Source organism: Lepidochelys kempii, chromosome 7, assembly GCF_965140265.1.
Source record: "Lepidochelys kempii isolate rLepKem1 chromosome 7, rLepKem1.hap2, whole genome shotgun sequence".
Classification (NCBI taxonomy): Eukaryota; Metazoa; Chordata; order Testudines; family Cheloniidae; genus Lepidochelys; species Lepidochelys kempii.
In genome coordinates this window covers 107,106,363-107,125,291 of record NC_133262.1, presented here as the reverse complement: position 1 = coordinate 107,125,291, position 18,929 = coordinate 107,106,363, and the positions used below count along the sequence as shown (strand labels likewise).

General features: G+C 38.7%; 1 protein-coding gene across 10 annotated transcripts in view; it reads left to right on the top strand.

The window, feature by feature from the left end:
- LOC140914982 (transforming acidic coiled-coil-containing protein 2-like) overlaps window positions 1-18,929 on the top strand; it is a 144,802-nt gene that overhangs the window by 96,429 nt on the left and 29,444 nt on the right. For 5 of the 10 annotated variants that reach the window (XM_073354176.1, XM_073354170.1, XM_073354179.1 and 2 more), the window contains 7 exons: window positions 158-1,478; window positions 5,618-5,653; window positions 9,150-9,210; window positions 11,024-11,231; window positions 16,009-16,070; window positions 17,020-17,135; window positions 18,623-18,794. In XM_073354176.1, coding sequence (XP_073210277.1) covers window positions 158-1,478; window positions 5,618-5,653; window positions 9,150-9,210; window positions 11,024-11,231; window positions 16,009-16,070; window positions 17,020-17,135; window positions 18,623-18,794 — 1,976 coding nt within the window. The remainder of the gene's footprint in view (window positions 1-157; window positions 1,479-5,617; window positions 5,654-9,149; window positions 9,211-11,023; window positions 11,232-16,008; window positions 16,071-17,019; window positions 17,136-18,622; window positions 18,795-18,929) is intronic. The other 5 variants (XM_073354177.1, XM_073354173.1, XM_073354171.1 and 2 more) reach the window with 4 other exon arrangements.

The following is an 18,929-nucleotide window of genomic DNA, read 5'->3' as shown; positions in this document are numbered from 1 at the left end:
TAGGATTTAGTCCATTTGTCTCACTTGTATTTTTTGGTTTTGTTCCATTTTTGGTATATTTGTTAGATAAAACATAATAAAACACTTAAACAGAAAAGCATTTGGGGCTTAATGACTGATGTGTTTCATTCACTGACTTTTCTGTTTGTTCCCATAGGATTCTGTTCTGATACTGTGTCCATAATTGATGCATCACATAGTGAATCAATTGAAGAAAGCCCTTTCCGTCCTCCCTCCCATTCATTTTCTACTGTCTTTGATGAGGATAAGCCTATAGCCAGCAGCGGGACTTACAACTTAGACTTTGATAACAGTGAGTTGGTAGATTCTTTCCATACTTTAGAACCTAGCACTCCAGAAGCTAAGAATTGTGACCCTAAAGTGAATGTTCGAAGAAAATCCACAGATTCTGTCCCAGTTTCCAGGTCTACTTTGTCTCGGTCTCTTAGTTTGCAAGCTAGTGATTTTGATGGAGTTTCCTATCTTGGCAATAATGAGACAGTAATTCCAACGGCAGACGTGTTCAGTACTGGTTCAAGTAGTGCTTCTAGTACCCTTAAGCGAACAAAGAAACCTAGGCCACCTTCGTTAAAGAAGAAGCAATCCGCAAAAAAATCTGCAGACTCTCCACCCGTGAAAGAAACGCAACAAGAACCATCTGACATTAGCCAACAAGCTTCTGTCCCAAGTGAAGAAAAACTGGTATCTGAGGTAAAGATTGAATCAATTAAACCTGAATGTACTGAACCTTCCCAAATCTCTACGGAGAAACAGGAGGCCCCTGCTGTGCCTGACGCTTCCTATCCCTTTGATCGAGAGAACTTTGAAGAAATTAGTACATTTAGTACTGGAGGAAGCAAAGTGCAAACCTCTCACCCTGCCAGTAAAAAAACCCAACCTCTTACAACGGCACCAGAGGCCGTGGAGGTGACTCCATCTGACACTGGAGGACAAGAGGATCCTCCAGTCAAAGGTCTAGCTGTGAGACTAGAGTTTGATTATTCTGAGGAAAAGGGCAGCAGAGAGGACCAGCAAGAAAGCACTCCCCCACCCAAAAGAGCAGGTAAAAAATCTGGTGCCAAAATGCCACTAAGGAGGCCAAAGACTAAAAAGACAGTGGAAAAGCTTGACAATTCTCCCACCACACCAACCAAGTCACTCACTGATCCAAGTGATATCCCGATTTCAAAAGGCTCTTATACTTTTGATATTGACAAGTGGGATGATCCCAACTTTAACCCATTCTCTTCCACTACAAAAATGCAAGAATCTCCCAAATTGCCTCAACAAACATACAGTTTTGATCCAGACACCTGCGAGGACTCAACTGATGCTTTCAGGCTGTCTTCGAAGATCACCAGCTCACCTTCTAAATCTCCAGCCTCCTTTGAGATACCAGCCAATGGCAGTGAAACAAATGGAACTGAAGGAGACAACCTAAATAAACCTGCAAAAAAGAAGAAGACACCACTAAAAACGTAAGTTAAAGGGTAAAGACATTTTTGGATTGTGAAGTGCTCCTCCTTGCAACCCTCTATAATTACTATAGTTTTATAATTCATGGGTTTCAATAAGGTTAGAAGAAAGAAAAGGAGGACTTGTGGCACCTTAGAGACTAACCAATTTATTTGAGCATAAGCTTTCATGAGCTGTAGGTGCCACAAGTCCTCCTTTTCTTTTTGCGAATACAGACTAACACGGCTGTTACTCTGAAACCTGTCATTAGTAAGATTAGAAACATTGTGCTGATGAACGTATTAACTAGACAACCGGATTTATGTTTATGGCTTACCATGGTAGGCATATTTCAGAGTAACAGCCGTGTTAGTCTGTATTCGCAAAAAGAAAAGGAGGACTTGTGGCACCTTAGAGACTAACCAATTTATTTGAGCATGAGCTTTCGTGAGCTACAGCTCACTTCATCGGATGCATGCTTTGTGTGTATATAATAAGATCTTCTACACTTTCCACGGTATGCATCCGATGAAGTGAGCTGTAGCTCACGAAAGCTTATGCTCAAATAAATTGGTTAGTCTCTAAGGTGCCACAAGTACTCCTTTTCTTCATGGTGGGCATAGGCTTTCCTGTACATTATCAATGCCATTTTGCTCCCAGCACCAAATAACTTGTAGTGAAAACCCAGAGAATTGAACCCAGACCAGGTCACTGGATTAATAATTGGATGTTGGAAGTTTAAGGGCCCAGTCCTACTCCCACTGACATCAGTGCCTGAATGCCCATTGATGTTAAGTGGGACTAGGATTGGGCCTTTAGCAATTTTTGTGCCACATTTTCAATGTTAGCTTACTCGTTGTGCAGTGAGTTCAGCAATGGGAAAAAATAATTCCCCGGCCTGTTGCTAATGCAAGGCCGATCCTGTGAACCCTTACTTGTGGGAGTAGTCACACACACAAACTCCTATTGAAGCTAATGGGACTGCTCACGTAAATGAAGAGTACTCGTGTGAGTTAGGGTTTGTGGGACATAGTGAATGAAATCAGTGGCAAAACTCGCATTGACTTCAGTAGGGCCATGTTTTCATCCAGTGTTTTTTTATGTATATGTATGAATGAGAAGCGGAAAACTGTCTTATTTTTACTAGTTTGAATTCCTGGGGTTTTTTTCATATTTTTTTTAATGTGAGGCTATAACCTTTGAAAATATTTTTTTCTAGAAAAGTAGTTTAAGGATTCACAGGATGATCAAAAACCCCTTGGTTTATCTCCTATTTCTATGTCCATAGGCCAAGTTGTGGGAGAAATGGTTCTAGCTGCTACATTTGGTTGGTTGGTTAATAAAACTTGGTATCCAGCCGTACTGATTCAGTAGTTAACTTGCTGATGAGCACTTCTGCTATCTTATCCCTTTAGGCATAATTTTCTTTGAATTAGTTACCACAGATTTTATTCACAGGATTTTAGATTTCAGATAAACAGAGAACATATCGAATAAGATCGCTCTGAAAGTCGCTTTCTAACTTAATAGTGTCTGCTAATTAAAGATAACATACTACATTTTAAGATTTAAGTTTCTCACTAAAACTAACAAAAGACCGAAGAGCTAAAGATAAGGCAAACAAACATTGTAAAACAAATGTAAAACATTGTACAGTGTCCATAATGCTGTAAAATGAAGGATGGAGAATGTCCAATTGTACTTTTTATTTCCTGGCACCAGTTGGGCTTCTAACTCTAGCCGTTTGCCAAATTTAGGTTTGTATGTGGTTGGGGGTGTTTTGCTTTTTGAAGTTGAAGCCATTTTTGAATTACTTACGTGAATGTTATAGAATATGATACCACTGGGCAGAATGACTTCAGTTTTTTTGAGGGAGATGCCAGATTTTCTGATGATGTGTTTTAAATTTTGGGAAATGCCTGGAGTTCAGAGTAGGTGCCAGAGAAATAAAAAATGTCTACTGAGCCAGGGTATTTTACTCAATATTCCTAAAACCTAAAGAATTCCCCAAGAATAGAATATTCAACTTTAAACAAAAATAACACGACCAAAAAGTGCATCTGTGTGTGTGAGATTTGAATTACATTCTAGAGGGGATTTTAATATCCAAGGCCTCAGTCCAGCAGTTGACTGCCAGGAAGAGGTCCCCTGGGCCTACATGGAGATCCACTGAAGTCCGTGTGCGAGCCCATGTATTGTAAATTGCAAGACAGGCCTTGTGTTGTTTAATCATTGAGAACAGAGGTTTGTGACGGGACACACTGGTCCAGATTGCCCCATCACCTGGAAAAACTTACAGGAGCTAGTGAGAGCACTCCATGAAGTTCCTTCCACAGAATTTTCTCTGTAGTCTTTCACTGGGGGTAGGGATTTACCCCCTCCAAAAGACCTCATGTTTGCAGGAGGCACAAGGCTTATCTGCCCTCTGTTACTCTTCCCTGGCTCCAGGCAACACAGTTGCCTGTGCTGTGCTTCCATGGAATCACCTGCCCACAGCAGTATCTGGGATCCCTCTAAAAGGTTGTCCCCAGTGCGCAGGAGCTGCATGTTAATGAGAATGGAGCCTACAGCTATAATATTCTTTTAGGGGATTTACTGCAGGGCTTGTTGGGGGGTGAAATGGGCAACCCTGTGTCTGTGTCCCAGTCTGTCCCCTCCCCACATAAGAGTTCGTGGCATGAGATTGCTTAATGGGGTCCACTGCAGGAGAACCATCATTTGGGGAGCCCAGTCACAAATACTTCAGGGGAGCTCCTAGAAGAAGAAAGGAAGCTATTAAAGTGAGGGACCTTAAATGGTGACTTATCTTGCTGATCTTCATTTCAGGAATTACTTGACTCAGTTTAAACTGATACTGTAATATCCGAAGATTATATTTATTTATTTTTAAAAACTAGTTTAAGGGTTAGTTTTTCAAAGCCAAGAGTCTTTGTTAACATTGAGAGTTGCAGGGAGAAATCCCTGCAGACTGCTTTGAAAATGTGTTGCTTATTGTGTTTTCTAGCTGAGGGGAGCATGGTGATTTCCAGGCCAGACCTGTAGGATGCCTAGGAGTGAGTCACTAGCTTAAGCATCACTAACACTACAGTGTGCTTGATTCTGCAGTGCATATTAGTGGCAATACAAATGAGTTATCATCCTGGAGTAAAAGTGTAAACATGCTAAACACTCACTCACCACTCTATTAAAAGAACAGACGTGGGAATGGATTTCAGCTCAACTCAAATTGCATTCCAGTCATGTATCTAAATATTTAACTGTGGTTCTGAGACCGATCATTTTGCTGAGATGATACTGAACAAAGAGCAGCAGCTGCTCCCTCAGTGCTCCCTGGTTATGAATAAAGAATGGGTGGCCCGTTTAGATCTAAACCTCAACTCTCAACTGTATTGATGGTTGGGAAGCATCCAGACCATTTCAAAAGACTGTGTTTAGATATGGAAGGTGCCAGCTTTCAAGATCATCCTGCTTAAAAATATGGCATTAAAGCTGACAAGCATGGAAGAGGATGAAGACTTCTTCTAGCCCTGGTTATTCAAATAGAACTGTCCCAGTTTATTAAGCATTTGCTTTGAACTGTCAGTACTCAAACTATGATTTCATTAAGAACCAAAAATACGAGAACTTAAAGAAATTTCCCTTTCTTTCTCAGAGTGTGAAAGTAATTTTGAAATACACAGACCAGGAGCTTTTTCTGCTGCCTTTTACTGATAGATCAATAGTCATAAAAGAACCTAGGGTTCTCCTGTTTCTTTAAACTTAATTGCTACTAACTTCCTTGGGAACATTTTTTTATATACTGTATATTAACTAGTGCTCTATCTTGAAAAGAAAACAGATGGCTACCTCAGGAAAGGCAAAGAATGGGTAAAGCATTGACAGCAATTAAACTGGTAGGCCTCTGCTATGAAAAAATGGTTTTCATAAGGTAAAAACATGTCAGAAAATTATATTGAATTTAAGAACATAAACTGGTTTAGGAATTATCACCTCTCTTCTCCCCCGCTTCCCATTAAAACATGTTTTAAGGTTGTGCAGACTTCAAAGGATATCAAAATTGTATGATGATTTTGCTCTAACACATTAACAGAATGTCTGCAGATTTATCCTTTTTGTCAGTTCCTTCTGTCTGTCTCTCTTTTCTTTGTCTTATTTGTCTTAGGATGGTAGAAGATGTGATGTCTGTATGTTCTCTGTTGTAAGTAAATTTAATCTCACGGGCCTGTTATGGTGAAAGTGCCTTATACTTTGTTAATGGTTTATGGGCTTTTTTAAAAAAAATTATTTTACTTTATTTTGCAGCATGATCAAGAATTATTGGGCATGGAGCTTTATGGTGTTATTTTTACTGGCTTATGTAAAAGTTATTTTAAGTGAAATTGCCTGGCTGTGAATACACTTGAGGGAAGCTATTCTGTCAGTGTCTGGTTGCCTGTCTAGAAGGATTGTTTTTTTAAAACTGTATATATATGATGTCCTTAGCTAAAGCATTAACACATTCTTATTAGCTTGATTAATAGAATATTGCATTATACAACACTGTACAGCCATTCTTTCTTAAACACTATCTAATGTTTATAAGTACTTTTTAAAGGAAACAATTATTTTCATTATTTATATTTTCATATTTAGTAATTAACAGGCTGAATAGAATACTTATACCAGTGAACAGCTGGCCAGTTTTTTTGGTCATGTATGCTGATAGGTGAAGTAGTGACTTATTCTCTATCATTTGAAATGCTTCATTATAATCTCCTTTTGTTGCCTTGCAAGTCATTGATCAGAGCAGAGCTATAATTTTCACCAATGCATCGAACCTCAACCACAAAGGCTTTATTGAGTAACTTGGTGTGAAATTGTGCAGGCTGTTTCCCTGCGTCTTCCGCCTAATACCAAAAGCCAATTAGGTCAGGTCTAGCAGCTTGCATCTGGAGCACTGGTAGATCTTGCATCTATCTTGGAATGTTCTCTTTAGGGAATTTTTAACCTTTTGGAAATGGCAAACACACATATAGGCAGCGTACATTACATATCTATACATGATAATGTGTGGGTGTTCTCCTTTCTACATCTTTGACTGGAAAACACCATGCTTTAAAGGGTTAAAACTAGGGTTGTCAAGCGATTTTAAAAAATGAATCACGATTAATCGCACAATTAATTGCGCTGTTAAACAATAATAGAATGCCATTTATTTAAATATTTTTGGATGGTTTCTACATTTTCAAATATGTTGATTTCAGTTACAACACAGAATACAAAGTGTACAGTGCTCACTTTATATTTATTTTTTATTACAAATATTCACACTGTAAAAAACATACTAAAAATAGTATGTTTTCAATTCACCTAATACAAATACTGTAGTGCAATCTCTTTATCATGAAAGTTGATCTTACAAATGTAGAATTATGTACAAAAAATAACTGCATTCAAAAATAAAACAATGTAAAACTTTAGAGCCCAAGGTCCACTCACTCCTACTTTTTGTTCAGCCAATTGCACAGACAAACAAGTTTGTTTACATTTCCAGGAGATAATGCTGCCTGCTTCTTGTTTACAATGTCACCTGAAAGTGAGAACAGGCGTACTCATGGCACTGTTGTAGCTGGTGTGGCAAGATATTTACGTGCCAGATACACTAAAGATTCATACGTCCCTTCATGCTTCAACCATAATTCCAGAGGATATGCGTCCATGCTGATGACGGGTTCTGTTTGATAATGATTCAAAACTGTGCAGACCAATGCATGTTCATTTTCATCATCTGAGTCAGATGCCAGCAGCACAGAAGATTTATTTTCTTTTTTGGTGGTTCAGGTTCTGTAGATTCTGCATCGGAGTTTTGCTCTTTTAAGACTTTTGAAAGCATGCTCCATGCCTCGTCCCTCTCAGATTTTGGAAGGCAGTTCAGATTCTTAAACCTTGGCTCGGGTGCTGTAGCTATCTTTAGAAATCTAATATTGAAACCTTCTTTGTGTTTTGTCAAATCTGCAGTTAAAGTGTTCTTAAATCAAACAACATATGCTGCGTTGTCATCCTAGATTAGTATAACACAAATATATGACACAATGCAGGTAAAATCATGGAGCAGGAGACATACAGTTCTCCTCCAAGGAGTTCAGTCACAAATATAATTAATGCATTTTTTTAAATAAGCATCATCAGCATGGAAGCATGTCCTCAGGAATGGTGGTCGAAGCATGATTAGGCATATTAATGTTTAGCATATCTGGCACATAAATACCTTGCAATGCCGGCTACAAAAATGCCATGCTAACGCCTGTTCTCACTTTCAGGTGACAATGTAAATAAGAAGCGGGCAGCATTATCTCCCGTAAATGTAAACAAACTTGTTTGTCTTAGCGATTGGCTGAACAAGAAGTAGGACTGAATGGACTTGTAGGCTCTAAAGATTTACATTGTTTTGTTATTGGGTGCAGTTATATAACAAAAAAAATCTACATTTGTAAGTTACACTTTCACGACAAAGACATTGCACTACAGCACTTGTATGAGGTGAATTGAAAAATACTATTTCTTTTGTTTATCATTTTTACAATGAAGATATTTGTAATCAGAAGTAATATAAAGTGAGTACTGTATGGGTTCTGTTTGATAATGATTCAAAACAGTGCAGACCAATGCATGTTCATTTTCATCATCTGAGTCAAATGCCACCAGCAGAGAGGTGGCATTTATATTCTGTGTTGTAACTTAAATCAATATATTTGCAAATGTAGAAAAACATCCAAAATATTTAATAAATTTCAATTGGTATTCTATTGTTTAACTGTGTGATTAAAACTGCGATTAATGATTGTGATTAATTTTTTTGAGTTAATCGCGTGAGTTAACTGCGATTAATCAAAACAGCCCTAGTTAAAACTGTTGTATTGGCAGTTTATGTTCTGGGATTTAGAAGAGCCTGAAGCAGAATTGCCATGTCAGTAAATATATTCATCTTGAAATACCATGAAAGTCCCAAGTTTGTGGGGTTTCCTTTACCATCACTGTGAACTTAATATGATTATCTGGTCCTGAAATCTCAGGAACAATGTGCATATCCTGCCACAAACTTTCATATGCAGTTCATCAAAAACCTTTTGTCAAGTGGTGAGGAAATTAATCTCTTATCTATCTTATGTGCATATATGGCCCCCTTTACCATAGTATCTGAACGCCTCACAATCTTCAATGTATTTCCTATCTCACAGGGTTATTGTGAGGATAAAGTACTATTATCCCCATTTTACCCCTGGGGAACTGAGACACAAAGAGGCTAGGTAACTTCCTCAAGGTCACAGAGGAAAGTCTGTGATGGGGCTGGGTCTTTTTGAACCAAGGTCTCCCAAGTCCTATCCTAGTGCCCTTACCACTGGGTAATCCTCATTCCCTATCAATATTTGACTTGAATAGTCTTTTTGAATGAATTTAGACACATGGCAATCCTGCTGTTCAACTCCCTTACTTAGTTTATCTTACTGGTTTAGGGAACAAAGTCCTGTATCAAAGTGCATGATAAAAAGCAATACTTAAAGCATGTTTTTCAGTGGCATTACTTTGTAATGGAAGGAGTCTTAAAGCAGGAGGGCTTACAGAGGTAGTATTTTCTTTAGCTCTGTATTGCTAAATGTTATATGCTGCTGATTCTCTTTTGTATGCCATATTTACTGTTTTAACTTTGTTTTTAGTGATACATTTAGGGTGAAAAAGTCACCAAAAAGATCTCCCCTCTCGGATGTGCCCTCTCAGGTAAAGTGCTATGTTTTGACATATGTCATTAGTTTTGCAAATAGAAGGAAAGTAAATTTGATGTAACATTGTTATATTTGAATAGTTGTAAGTATTGCTAAGGTTTATTAATTTTTGTCCTCCAGTTTTAAGATCAATTTGTACAATGCCTGTTAGACCTGGTATTTGTCCTAGGAATTCCAGTTGGACTGTTCAGAAATACTCTTTGGGAAATCCTTATAAAATCCTTTGGGAAATCTTATAAATATAGTAATGAACAAATACCTTTAGGATATTAGCACTCAGAAGAATTCATCTAACCCAGGGGTAGGCAACCAATGGCACACATGCCAAAGGCAGCATGCGACTTGATTTTCAGTGGCACTCACGCTGCCTGGGTCCTGGCCACCGGTCTGGGGAGCTCTGCATTTTAATTTCATTTTAAATGAAGCTGCTTAAGCATTTTTAAAACCTTATTTATTTTACCTACAACAATAGTTGAGTTATATATTATAGACTTCTAGAAAGAAACCTTCTAAAACGTTAAAATGTATTACTGGCACGCGAAACCTTAAATTAGAGTGAATAAATGAAGACTCGGCACATCACTTTTGAAAGGTTGCCGACCCCAATCTAACCTATTAGACCAGAAAAGTTTAAAGTGCACAAATAAAAAATGATATGCTGAAAGAAAAGTACAAATAATGTCCAGTGTGTTAGTCTGCTGAGTATGTGGACACAAATAGTATTTTTATTTGTCATCTTAAAGCACTGGTGGGTGGCTTTTCTTGCGGGGAGGAGTTAGCAAAGGCTGTGCCGTGTATAAGATAATAAATAGCCTTTGGCTCACTACTTTAATCTGGGACATTTCTTTTCATGCCATTGTCCACCTCCCACGTTATGTATCCTAACTTTCCCTTTCAGCTGGCTGACACTGTAGAGAGAGGGGGAGGATTCGTGACCTTTGAGGTCTGTGTTTATATTATGTGAGATCATTACCATAAGGAAAGTGTCAGGGCTAATCTACATGGTGAGTGTGGTGTTTCAAACAGCAGTACTTCAAAGCACATTACAAAACATTTACTATGGAAGCTGGGTCCAGACAGCAAGCTAGTGCACTGTAGACTGCCCTGGCTTCCCGTGCATTAACTCACCATGCAGACAAGCCCCAAAAGTCAATTGGCCTAGCCATCACGCTTGAATTCCTAGGAGACTATGCATTTTATGTGTCACTTATGTACTGATCTCCAACCGCAGATATTTCTATCTTAAATCCTGAAAATCTTTGAGCTCACATGCATGACCGTCAACTCCAAATAACGTCCATCTTTTTTTTACCTGCATCAACAGAATCTAGAAACTTTTACATACATCATAAATGATGCCATGGAAAAGATAGTATGAAAAAAGTGTTCAGTAAAGATGGCAAAGAAAATCTCCTGTGGATCCCTTGTATGCTGAAGTCTTTCCCCCAATTTCCCCTCCCAACTGAATTGCAGTTGGCACATTTCAGTACACTTAAGTCAGGATTTTCATTCTACCTCATCAACACAGCTTTGCAATATCTGTGTTCATTATAAAAAAGAGTTTCATTGTACAGATAAAGAGAGTCTAATTATTGAGACAAGTTATTCCTGGTGTAATTCCAAATGCTACAGATATGAGCTGGGTCTCTTTCCTCATTTTATATGGAGCTGTAGTAGGTAGCATGGAATTAAAACAGGAAAGGGGGGAGCGGGAGAGATAGATAAAAGAATTCAGACAAATATTTCTAACTGATGGCTCAATGCGGTAATGAAAGATAATAGATTCAGTTAACATATGTTCTCTGCAGGATTCCACTCCACTGCCTACTCCAGAAACACCCCCAGTTATATCCACCGTGGTTCATGCGACAGATGAGGAAAAACTGGCTTCTTCCGTAACCAGTCAGAAATGGACTTGCATGACTGTGGATCTGGATACAGATAAACAGGATTACCCACAACCATCCGATCTATCTACATTTGTAAATGAGACCAAGTTCAGCTCCCCTACAGAGGGTAAGCTTATAAATCACCATTCAGCTCCAGTCAATGTTTTCTTTATCAAGGAAAAGACAAAGAGTAGAGAGGAAACTGAAAGAGACTGGAAACACTCTTATTTTCAGCTGCAGATAGGACAGCAGAGCAGCACTTCAGAGCAACATATGACTAATTTTTTCTTTTTCAGTACACTTAATTATAAGTATAATCCACTGTTCAGAGCATGTTACACGTTCCCTGCTGTGTCTAAATCAGAGGGGATGGTGGCCTGCTATTCCTTCCAGCTAATGGGTTTAGGACCCAATCCAAAGTCTACTGAAATCAGTAGAAGGCTTTCCTTTGGTTTTGCTAGGCCTCTAGTACTTTAACTCAGGTGATAGAGACTTGTGTTTCAGTACTGAAGGTCCCAGCTTCAGATCTCGCCATCAGTCTCTTGGCTACATATCATCTCTCCAAACTCCTAAGCTTCAGCTTTCTTCAAGCATAAGAAATACATAAAACCCCACAATATCTAGCAGTGTGACGGTTATCTTTCACAGGCACAGTATTCATCCCCATTTCCATGTCCTGAAGGATGTGTGTCTTTTTGTATGAGGCAAATAATTGCAAGTTTGTTAGATTATTTTATATTATTATTATTTATGAACTGTGAAAGGATCAGAACCTATCCCACTTAAGTATTTCTCACTTGCATGTGTAGTCATATTGCCTTTCTTCGGACTACATGAAGGAGTAAGTCTTTGCAGGTTTTACCCTAGGGGTACATCTGATAAATGAATGTATAAATAAATACTAACCAATTTCCAACTTAGTTTATGGTTGGGGGGCTTATTTATACTTCAGAATTTTATGATCCTTTTTTATCTTGTTGGCTCTATTTCCATGGTTCTTGCCTGATCTTTTCTGCCCACATGCCCAATGTACTGTTAAAATATCATTGAATAATTTAAGGCAAAAATCTGGGGAGTTTTGCATGATTATGGGCTGCAGGACTTGGCTCTTAGGCCCAATCCTGCGAACAGTTTACACATGAGCTTAACCTGTGCATCTGAGTAACTCTGCTGACTTTAATGGTACTGCTTATGTGAACATTCAAATGCACATGTGTAAGAGTATGCAGGCTCTGGGGCTTTTGTGGGGTCTGTTGGATATCCTGTTCAGATGGTGCAATCTGAATAATCCATTCATTTTTGTTGATGTTAAATTATAACTAAATGTATCTATTTTGACTTCATTGTGTGATGTTAATGTTTCCTCCTTAAAGAAAAAGTGAGCCAAAAATGATTTTTTGAACAAACAACATAATGTATGGATGCACTAAAACCATCATTTCAGCTCTCAGACTGGTAACAGAAAGTGAACAGAGTTCCTAATTAAATGCTAATCATCCTGCTTCAGAAGCGTTGCTGGGTGGTGTGTTCAGAGTTTCAGATTACATGTTAATTATAATCAACAGTGATTCCTCTTTTGAGGTCATTTAAAATAATCATGATTTCCACTGACTGTTCTGTTCATGCTGCTTTGAGAAATCTAAGTAATTCAAGAGATGTTTCTTAATACAGCAGTTTATACCACTCTTGATACTGTTGTGACTGTCCTCCTATAACCAAGAGCTACCTTTGTACAGATAGATCTTTGCAGTCAAACAATACATAGTGCTCAGACTCATGCATATCACTTCGGCACTTTGTTAATACATTGGAGTTGCCCTCCATCTTGCCATCCACTATAAGTATTGTCAAGATCCCTCCCCCACTCTGAACGCTAGGATACAGATCTGGGGACCTGCATGAAAACCTCCTAAGCTTATCTTTACCAGTTTAGGTCAAAACTTCCCCAAGGTACAAAATATTCCACCCTTTGTCCTTGGATTGGCCACTACCACCACCAAACAAATACTGGTTACTGGGGAAGAGCTGTTTGGAAACGTCTTTCCCCCCAAATACTTCCCAAAACCTTGCACCCCACTTCCTGGACAAGGTTTGGTAAAAAGCCTCACCAATTTGCCTAGGTGACTACAGACCCAGACACTTGGATCTTAAGAACAATGAACAATCCTCCCAACACTTACACCCCCCCTTTCCTGGGAAATGTTGGAGAAAAAGCCTCACCAATTTGCATAGGTGACCACAGACCCAAACCCTTGGATCTGAGAACAATGAAAAAGCATTCAGTTTTCTTACAAGAAGACTTTTAATAGAAATAGGAGTAAATAGAAATAAAGAAATCCCCTCTGTAAAATCAGGATGGTAGATACCTTACAGGGTAATTAGATTCAAAACATAGAGAATCCCTCTAGGCAAAACCTTAAGTTACAAAAAAGATACACAGACAGAAATAGTTATTCTATTCAGCACAATTCTTTTCTCAGCCATTTAAAGAAATCATAATCTAACACACACCTAGCTAGATTACTTACTAAAAGTTCTAAGACTCCATTCCTGGTCTATCCCCGACAAAAGCAGCATATAGACAGACACACAGACCCTTTGTTTTTTTCCCTCCTCCCAGCTTTTGAAAGTATCTTGTCTCCTCACTGGTCATTTTGGTCAGGTGCCAGCAAGGTTACCTTTAGCTTGTTAATCCTTTACAGGTGAGAGGAGTTTTCCTCTGGCCAGGAGGGATTTTAAAGGGGTTTACCCTTCCCTTTATATTTATGACAAGTATGTTTGAAACCACTGAGAGCAGTGAGACAAAAGAATAATCTTTAATGAGCCACGTTATTTGTTTTGTTTCTAGTTGATGTATCTTAATCCACAAACTGTCTTTTGTGTCAAATAGGGTTAAATATCAATCAACCTAAAAATCAAACCCTTTGGATTACAGCTGCAAGAGTGGGGATTAAGCAGATGCAGGGTTGTTATTATTAGGGCCAGCAGAGGACACTGACAGTATGTCTCCTGGCTATAAAGAACATTGGTATATATTGTTACAGATTGTTTCCCAGTGTTTAAGAACCAGTTTGTAAGACTTCACTGTAATATATGAAGTGATAACAAATGGAGAAAGGCATTTCTAAGCATTTGATGTTGTTTTGTCTTATAGTTAATAGTTCCTCCAAAACGTCTTCCTCGGGTTCTGTTTTTCTTTCATTTTACTCTTAATGTCATTTTTTGTGTGGTTGTTTGTTTTTTTTGCTCTAGCTAGAAAGAAGCATGTATTTCATATGGTAGGCTTTTCCTCCTTGTTTGATTGCCTGTTACCATTAAAAATAGACCATGGGATGCCAAACACCTCAATTTACTGAACCTGCTATAGCAGGATTCCCTTCAGCAAAAAGATTAATGGATACAATATCCTAAACTTCACCTATTGCAATTTTTCTTAAATGTATGGCCTGTGAAATGCATGAATTTTCAAAAACATGCTATTTATACCCAGAGAGACTTTTAACTAGAAGAGAAGTTAACAATATTTGTGGGCATTTTTTAGCATCTGAATTTCTGCACAAATGCCCTCTAATATTGTTTTCATAGTGAGATTTTCACTTTTCAAAATAATTAAGACATTTACACTAGTCTTGGGGAAAAACAGCCTAATTTATTTTAAAAATATCTACCTGACATAGGCCCTTATTCAGAATGTCGTCACAGTTCAGGAAGTGTATTTAAGCACATGCTTAAATCCCAGTCACTTGTTTTTTACTATACAGAAATAGAATTAAGCATGTGATTCAGTGATTTCCTGAATTGGGCCCATAGGAAGAGAACTGACTTACTGTGTGGAACATAACAAACTACAAAGCTGAATAAAAATAAACAATTTTGAGGCATGAATATTATTTAACAAGAATCCTTAATTTTTATCTTCAGGAAACAAACTCACCATTGTGTTAGAGTGTTTCTCTGAACATCAGTGGTGACTGGATTTAGATGCAAAATCTGAGATACATTTGTTGTACCTATCAATCTTTTTTTACTGCTTTGTCCTATTGCCTTTTTGTATTTGCATGATCAGACCTTACACCCTGTATTTGTTGCATTTATCTTCTGTTCTGTCAGCAGTTTCTTTGTCTCTGTGTGTGTCTATATCAGTACACTGTCGAGTGACCAGGGTTTGCAAGAAGTGCTTGTTAATTCTTATTGTATAATTAAGGGATTTGAAATAGTAGAGCAACAAAAGGTTTTTTAGAGGTTAGGGCAGGGCTTCTCTGTAAATACTCAGGCTTTGAACTGTCCCTTGTAACTAAAATTTGAAAATAAGTGTATCTATGCTACCGTCCTATCCGTCACCAAATAAGCATATGGATGGTTTATCCATTTTTTAATATCAAGGAATAAGATCATCATCATTCCCAATTAAAAACTGCATGGCTTTACTATGAGTGGAATCATTTGATTACTTGTCATCTTGCAATCTTCTTTCTTTCAATAGAAGAAATAGCTATCAAGACTACATCAAAATATTTTCAACGATTTGTAATGTGACACAGCACTTCAGATACCATATACTGGAGTGTTTCACAGGGCTCTGCAATTTTAGTAAAGCCACTGGGGTCTGTAATAGAATCCTGAACAAAGGAAGCAGATTAATCTGGAGTTTTATAGGAAAATTGATTCATAATGACTTGCACCAAATTCTGCCTTTGGCTATGCCATGTTGATTGACAGCTGAAAATCAAGGCACAAGTGTCTCTGTGTATTTTGTTTGTAGGGCCTGTTAGAAAAAGCATCAATAATAAAGCTGCAGGCCAGGGTGACACTTAGCAACAAGCTGCCAAGATTTCATTCACACATGCAAAAATTATATCCCCCCACCCCATGCATGAGAACATTTCTCTTTGTTTCTGTTACAGAGCTGGAATATGGCAACTCATATGAAATAGAATATATGGAGAAAATAGGCTCCTCCTTGCCGGTAAGTTTTCACTCTCAAATTTTCATTTACATTTATTTACACGCTGTAGTCATTATTTGTTGCTGTGATAATGCTGTATGGATAGTTCCCTGCTACACAGTGAATTAACTGTACATCTGCAGCAGATTGTAAACACGGTTCTTTCTAGTCAGCGTAGTCAAGTAAATTGCACGTGCTTTATTGTCCTTATCCTTATAGAAGTTATTTAATCTTTTTAATGTTAAGGTTTAGTTTCACTTCTTGGAGAAGTAAAGGTATTCAATACTTCAAGCCGTAGCAAGTGCAGAGCACTCTATGTTGGGTTACCAAACAATGTATGGAAATCTTTAACTCTCCAAAACCATGACTCAAGCTTTTATGAAAAGAAATGATGAGGACTCTCTTCAAAACAAAGACTTACTGTAAAATATGGGAATAAAGTACTTTATAACATCAACATTTTTTGCTTAACTTGTATTCACTCGATTAATTAGATAGTATTAATAAGCTTCAAATGTCTGAATTTCCCACAGTGCTTATAAGAATGAAACAGTCTGTTAGTGTGGAGACTCTTGGGTGTTCAATCTGATGAGATAAAGAAGGTTCTGATTACATTTTTGATAACACTTTGTCAGCGAATGCGATATAACCCATTCAAAAAGAACAGGTGCAGAACAGTACCTGAATTCTAATTAATCCCAAATGATAGTGGAGGAACTAATAAAAATTGTGAACTACACAGTCTGTGCTGTGGTCAGCAGCTTTTCTAAAATAGGCTGTTCTTTTAATACTTCCACTATGTCGTAGCACCATAGGGAGTGCTATGCTGCAGAACATAGGTTCTGCAAAACCTATGAATTTTTTCAAAAGAGAAATGGAATTTGTCAGTCACTGGGTCACTTGAGGCAATGAATTAACCTTAACGGAGAATGGAAAGTTGGATGATAATTATTTCCTTTTCTTTTGACAGCAGGATGGCAGCACCCTGAAGAAGCAATCTTTGTACCTTGTATTTGATGCACAGCAGGAAAGTCCAGTCAAATCTCCTCTGGTCAGACTATCTGATTCTACAACTCCATGTTCAGGGTACATCACTGCAAAAAAAAACAACCCACAACCCCCGCCCCCCCCCCACACACAGCAAACAACAAACAAAAACATTTAATAATAAAAGGACTGTTAGGAAAAGGATAACAGTAAAATTATTTCCAGTCAGGCGTGCTTCTGTTGTGTGCTTCAGTTTTTGTCTGTTTTCTTTAAAACACAATCTATATCTATTAAACGTATAGAGTCCCACCTAAGTTCCTTCTAAGCGGCAGGTCCATGCAGCAGACTATAAAGGGCCATGCAGGCACACAGCCACAGGGGCCTGGAAAGGAGAGAGGTAGGGGGTGGCTGGGGAGGGGAGCAAGTTGGGGTGTGCAGGGCTGCCACGGGCCTCTCCCCTGACCCCGGAGCTGCTGCCGGCGGGAAGAGGCATCTCTCCTCCGGTCCCGGAGCTGCTGCCGGCGGGAAGAGGCATCTCTCCTCCGGCCCCGGAGCTGCTGCTGGTGGGAAGAGGCACCTCTCCCCTGGAGCTGCTGCCAGCAGGAAGAAGCACCTCTCCCCCGGAGCTGCTGCGGTCAGGAAGAGGCTCCTCTCCCCCAGAGCTGCTGCCAGCAGGGAGAGAGCTAGGGGGAGTCCTCTGACTCTAGTCCCGGGGCAGCCTGTACCCCAAACTCCTCATCCCCAGCCCCACCTCAGAGACCGCACCCCCTACTGGGAGCCCTCACCACTCACACATCTTAACCCTCTGCCCCAGCCCTGATCCCACTCCCGCACTCTGAACCTCTCAGCCCCACCCCTGCCACACATGACTTCCATATTGGTGCACATAACAAAATTCATTCCATACATGGATATAAAAAATTAGAGGGAACATTGGGTCCAACTGTCCCTTGTTACACCAGTCAGTGGAGTAATGGAGTGGAGAATAAGGATATATATTTCTGTTGCATAGTCATGATGATTACTTTAAAGTCTTCAGTGAAGACTATGCTGTGCCTTCAGTGTAGATTATGGTTCTCTACTTACATTTTTTCTTCATTATTAAGGATAGTTTCATTTCAGTATGTTCCTCGTATTGTAATTCTTCATTTGGCATTCCTAAACTTGTTTTTCTGAACAATTAATCCATTTTTAAATTATGTATCTTAAGGGTTTTTGTTTATTTTTAGAAATGGCGTTGTCCCGGGGGTTAAACTGCTGCTACGTAACAATTTTTATTTGATAGAGATTTATGTAGAAGTGAGAAATAAGTGCAAAGTGATGTGAGGGATGTGCATGTACTCATTGATCTAATCCAGTAGTACAGGGTTTATCCAGATTTCTTTTGGGTACTACTCTGAAAACATTTCTCAAAATCTTGCAAGATATATTGCTATAATTCAACCTTATGTCAATTATCCTAATTTATCAAGCTCTTGTGAAGATGAGAACATGACAGTTTAACTGAAGAGGATTTGCTGTGTTTTTAGCAGAGACTGGGCTTTTAGCCTAATCTGAAAACATATACACTATCTATCTGATCCCAGATCAAGTTTCGAGGAAACTGAAGCCCAGCTATCCTCTGGAATGAAAATACAACACCCAGGTTCCCGGGTTCTAACCGCCAGCCAAGATATGCACTTACAGTCAACTGACAAATCAAAACAGAAAGAACTGGAGCCCATGAGTTTAGGAACAGCTTCAGACACCATTGAAATAGTAAGTAATATATGAGAAGAGTGATGGAAACATTCTCCCAAAAAGCAATCTTCCCATGTCTTAAGAGAGGAGAACATACAGACTGTGCAATTATAACATGCATAGAGCTAGACGAAAACTTACGGAGTGAGAATA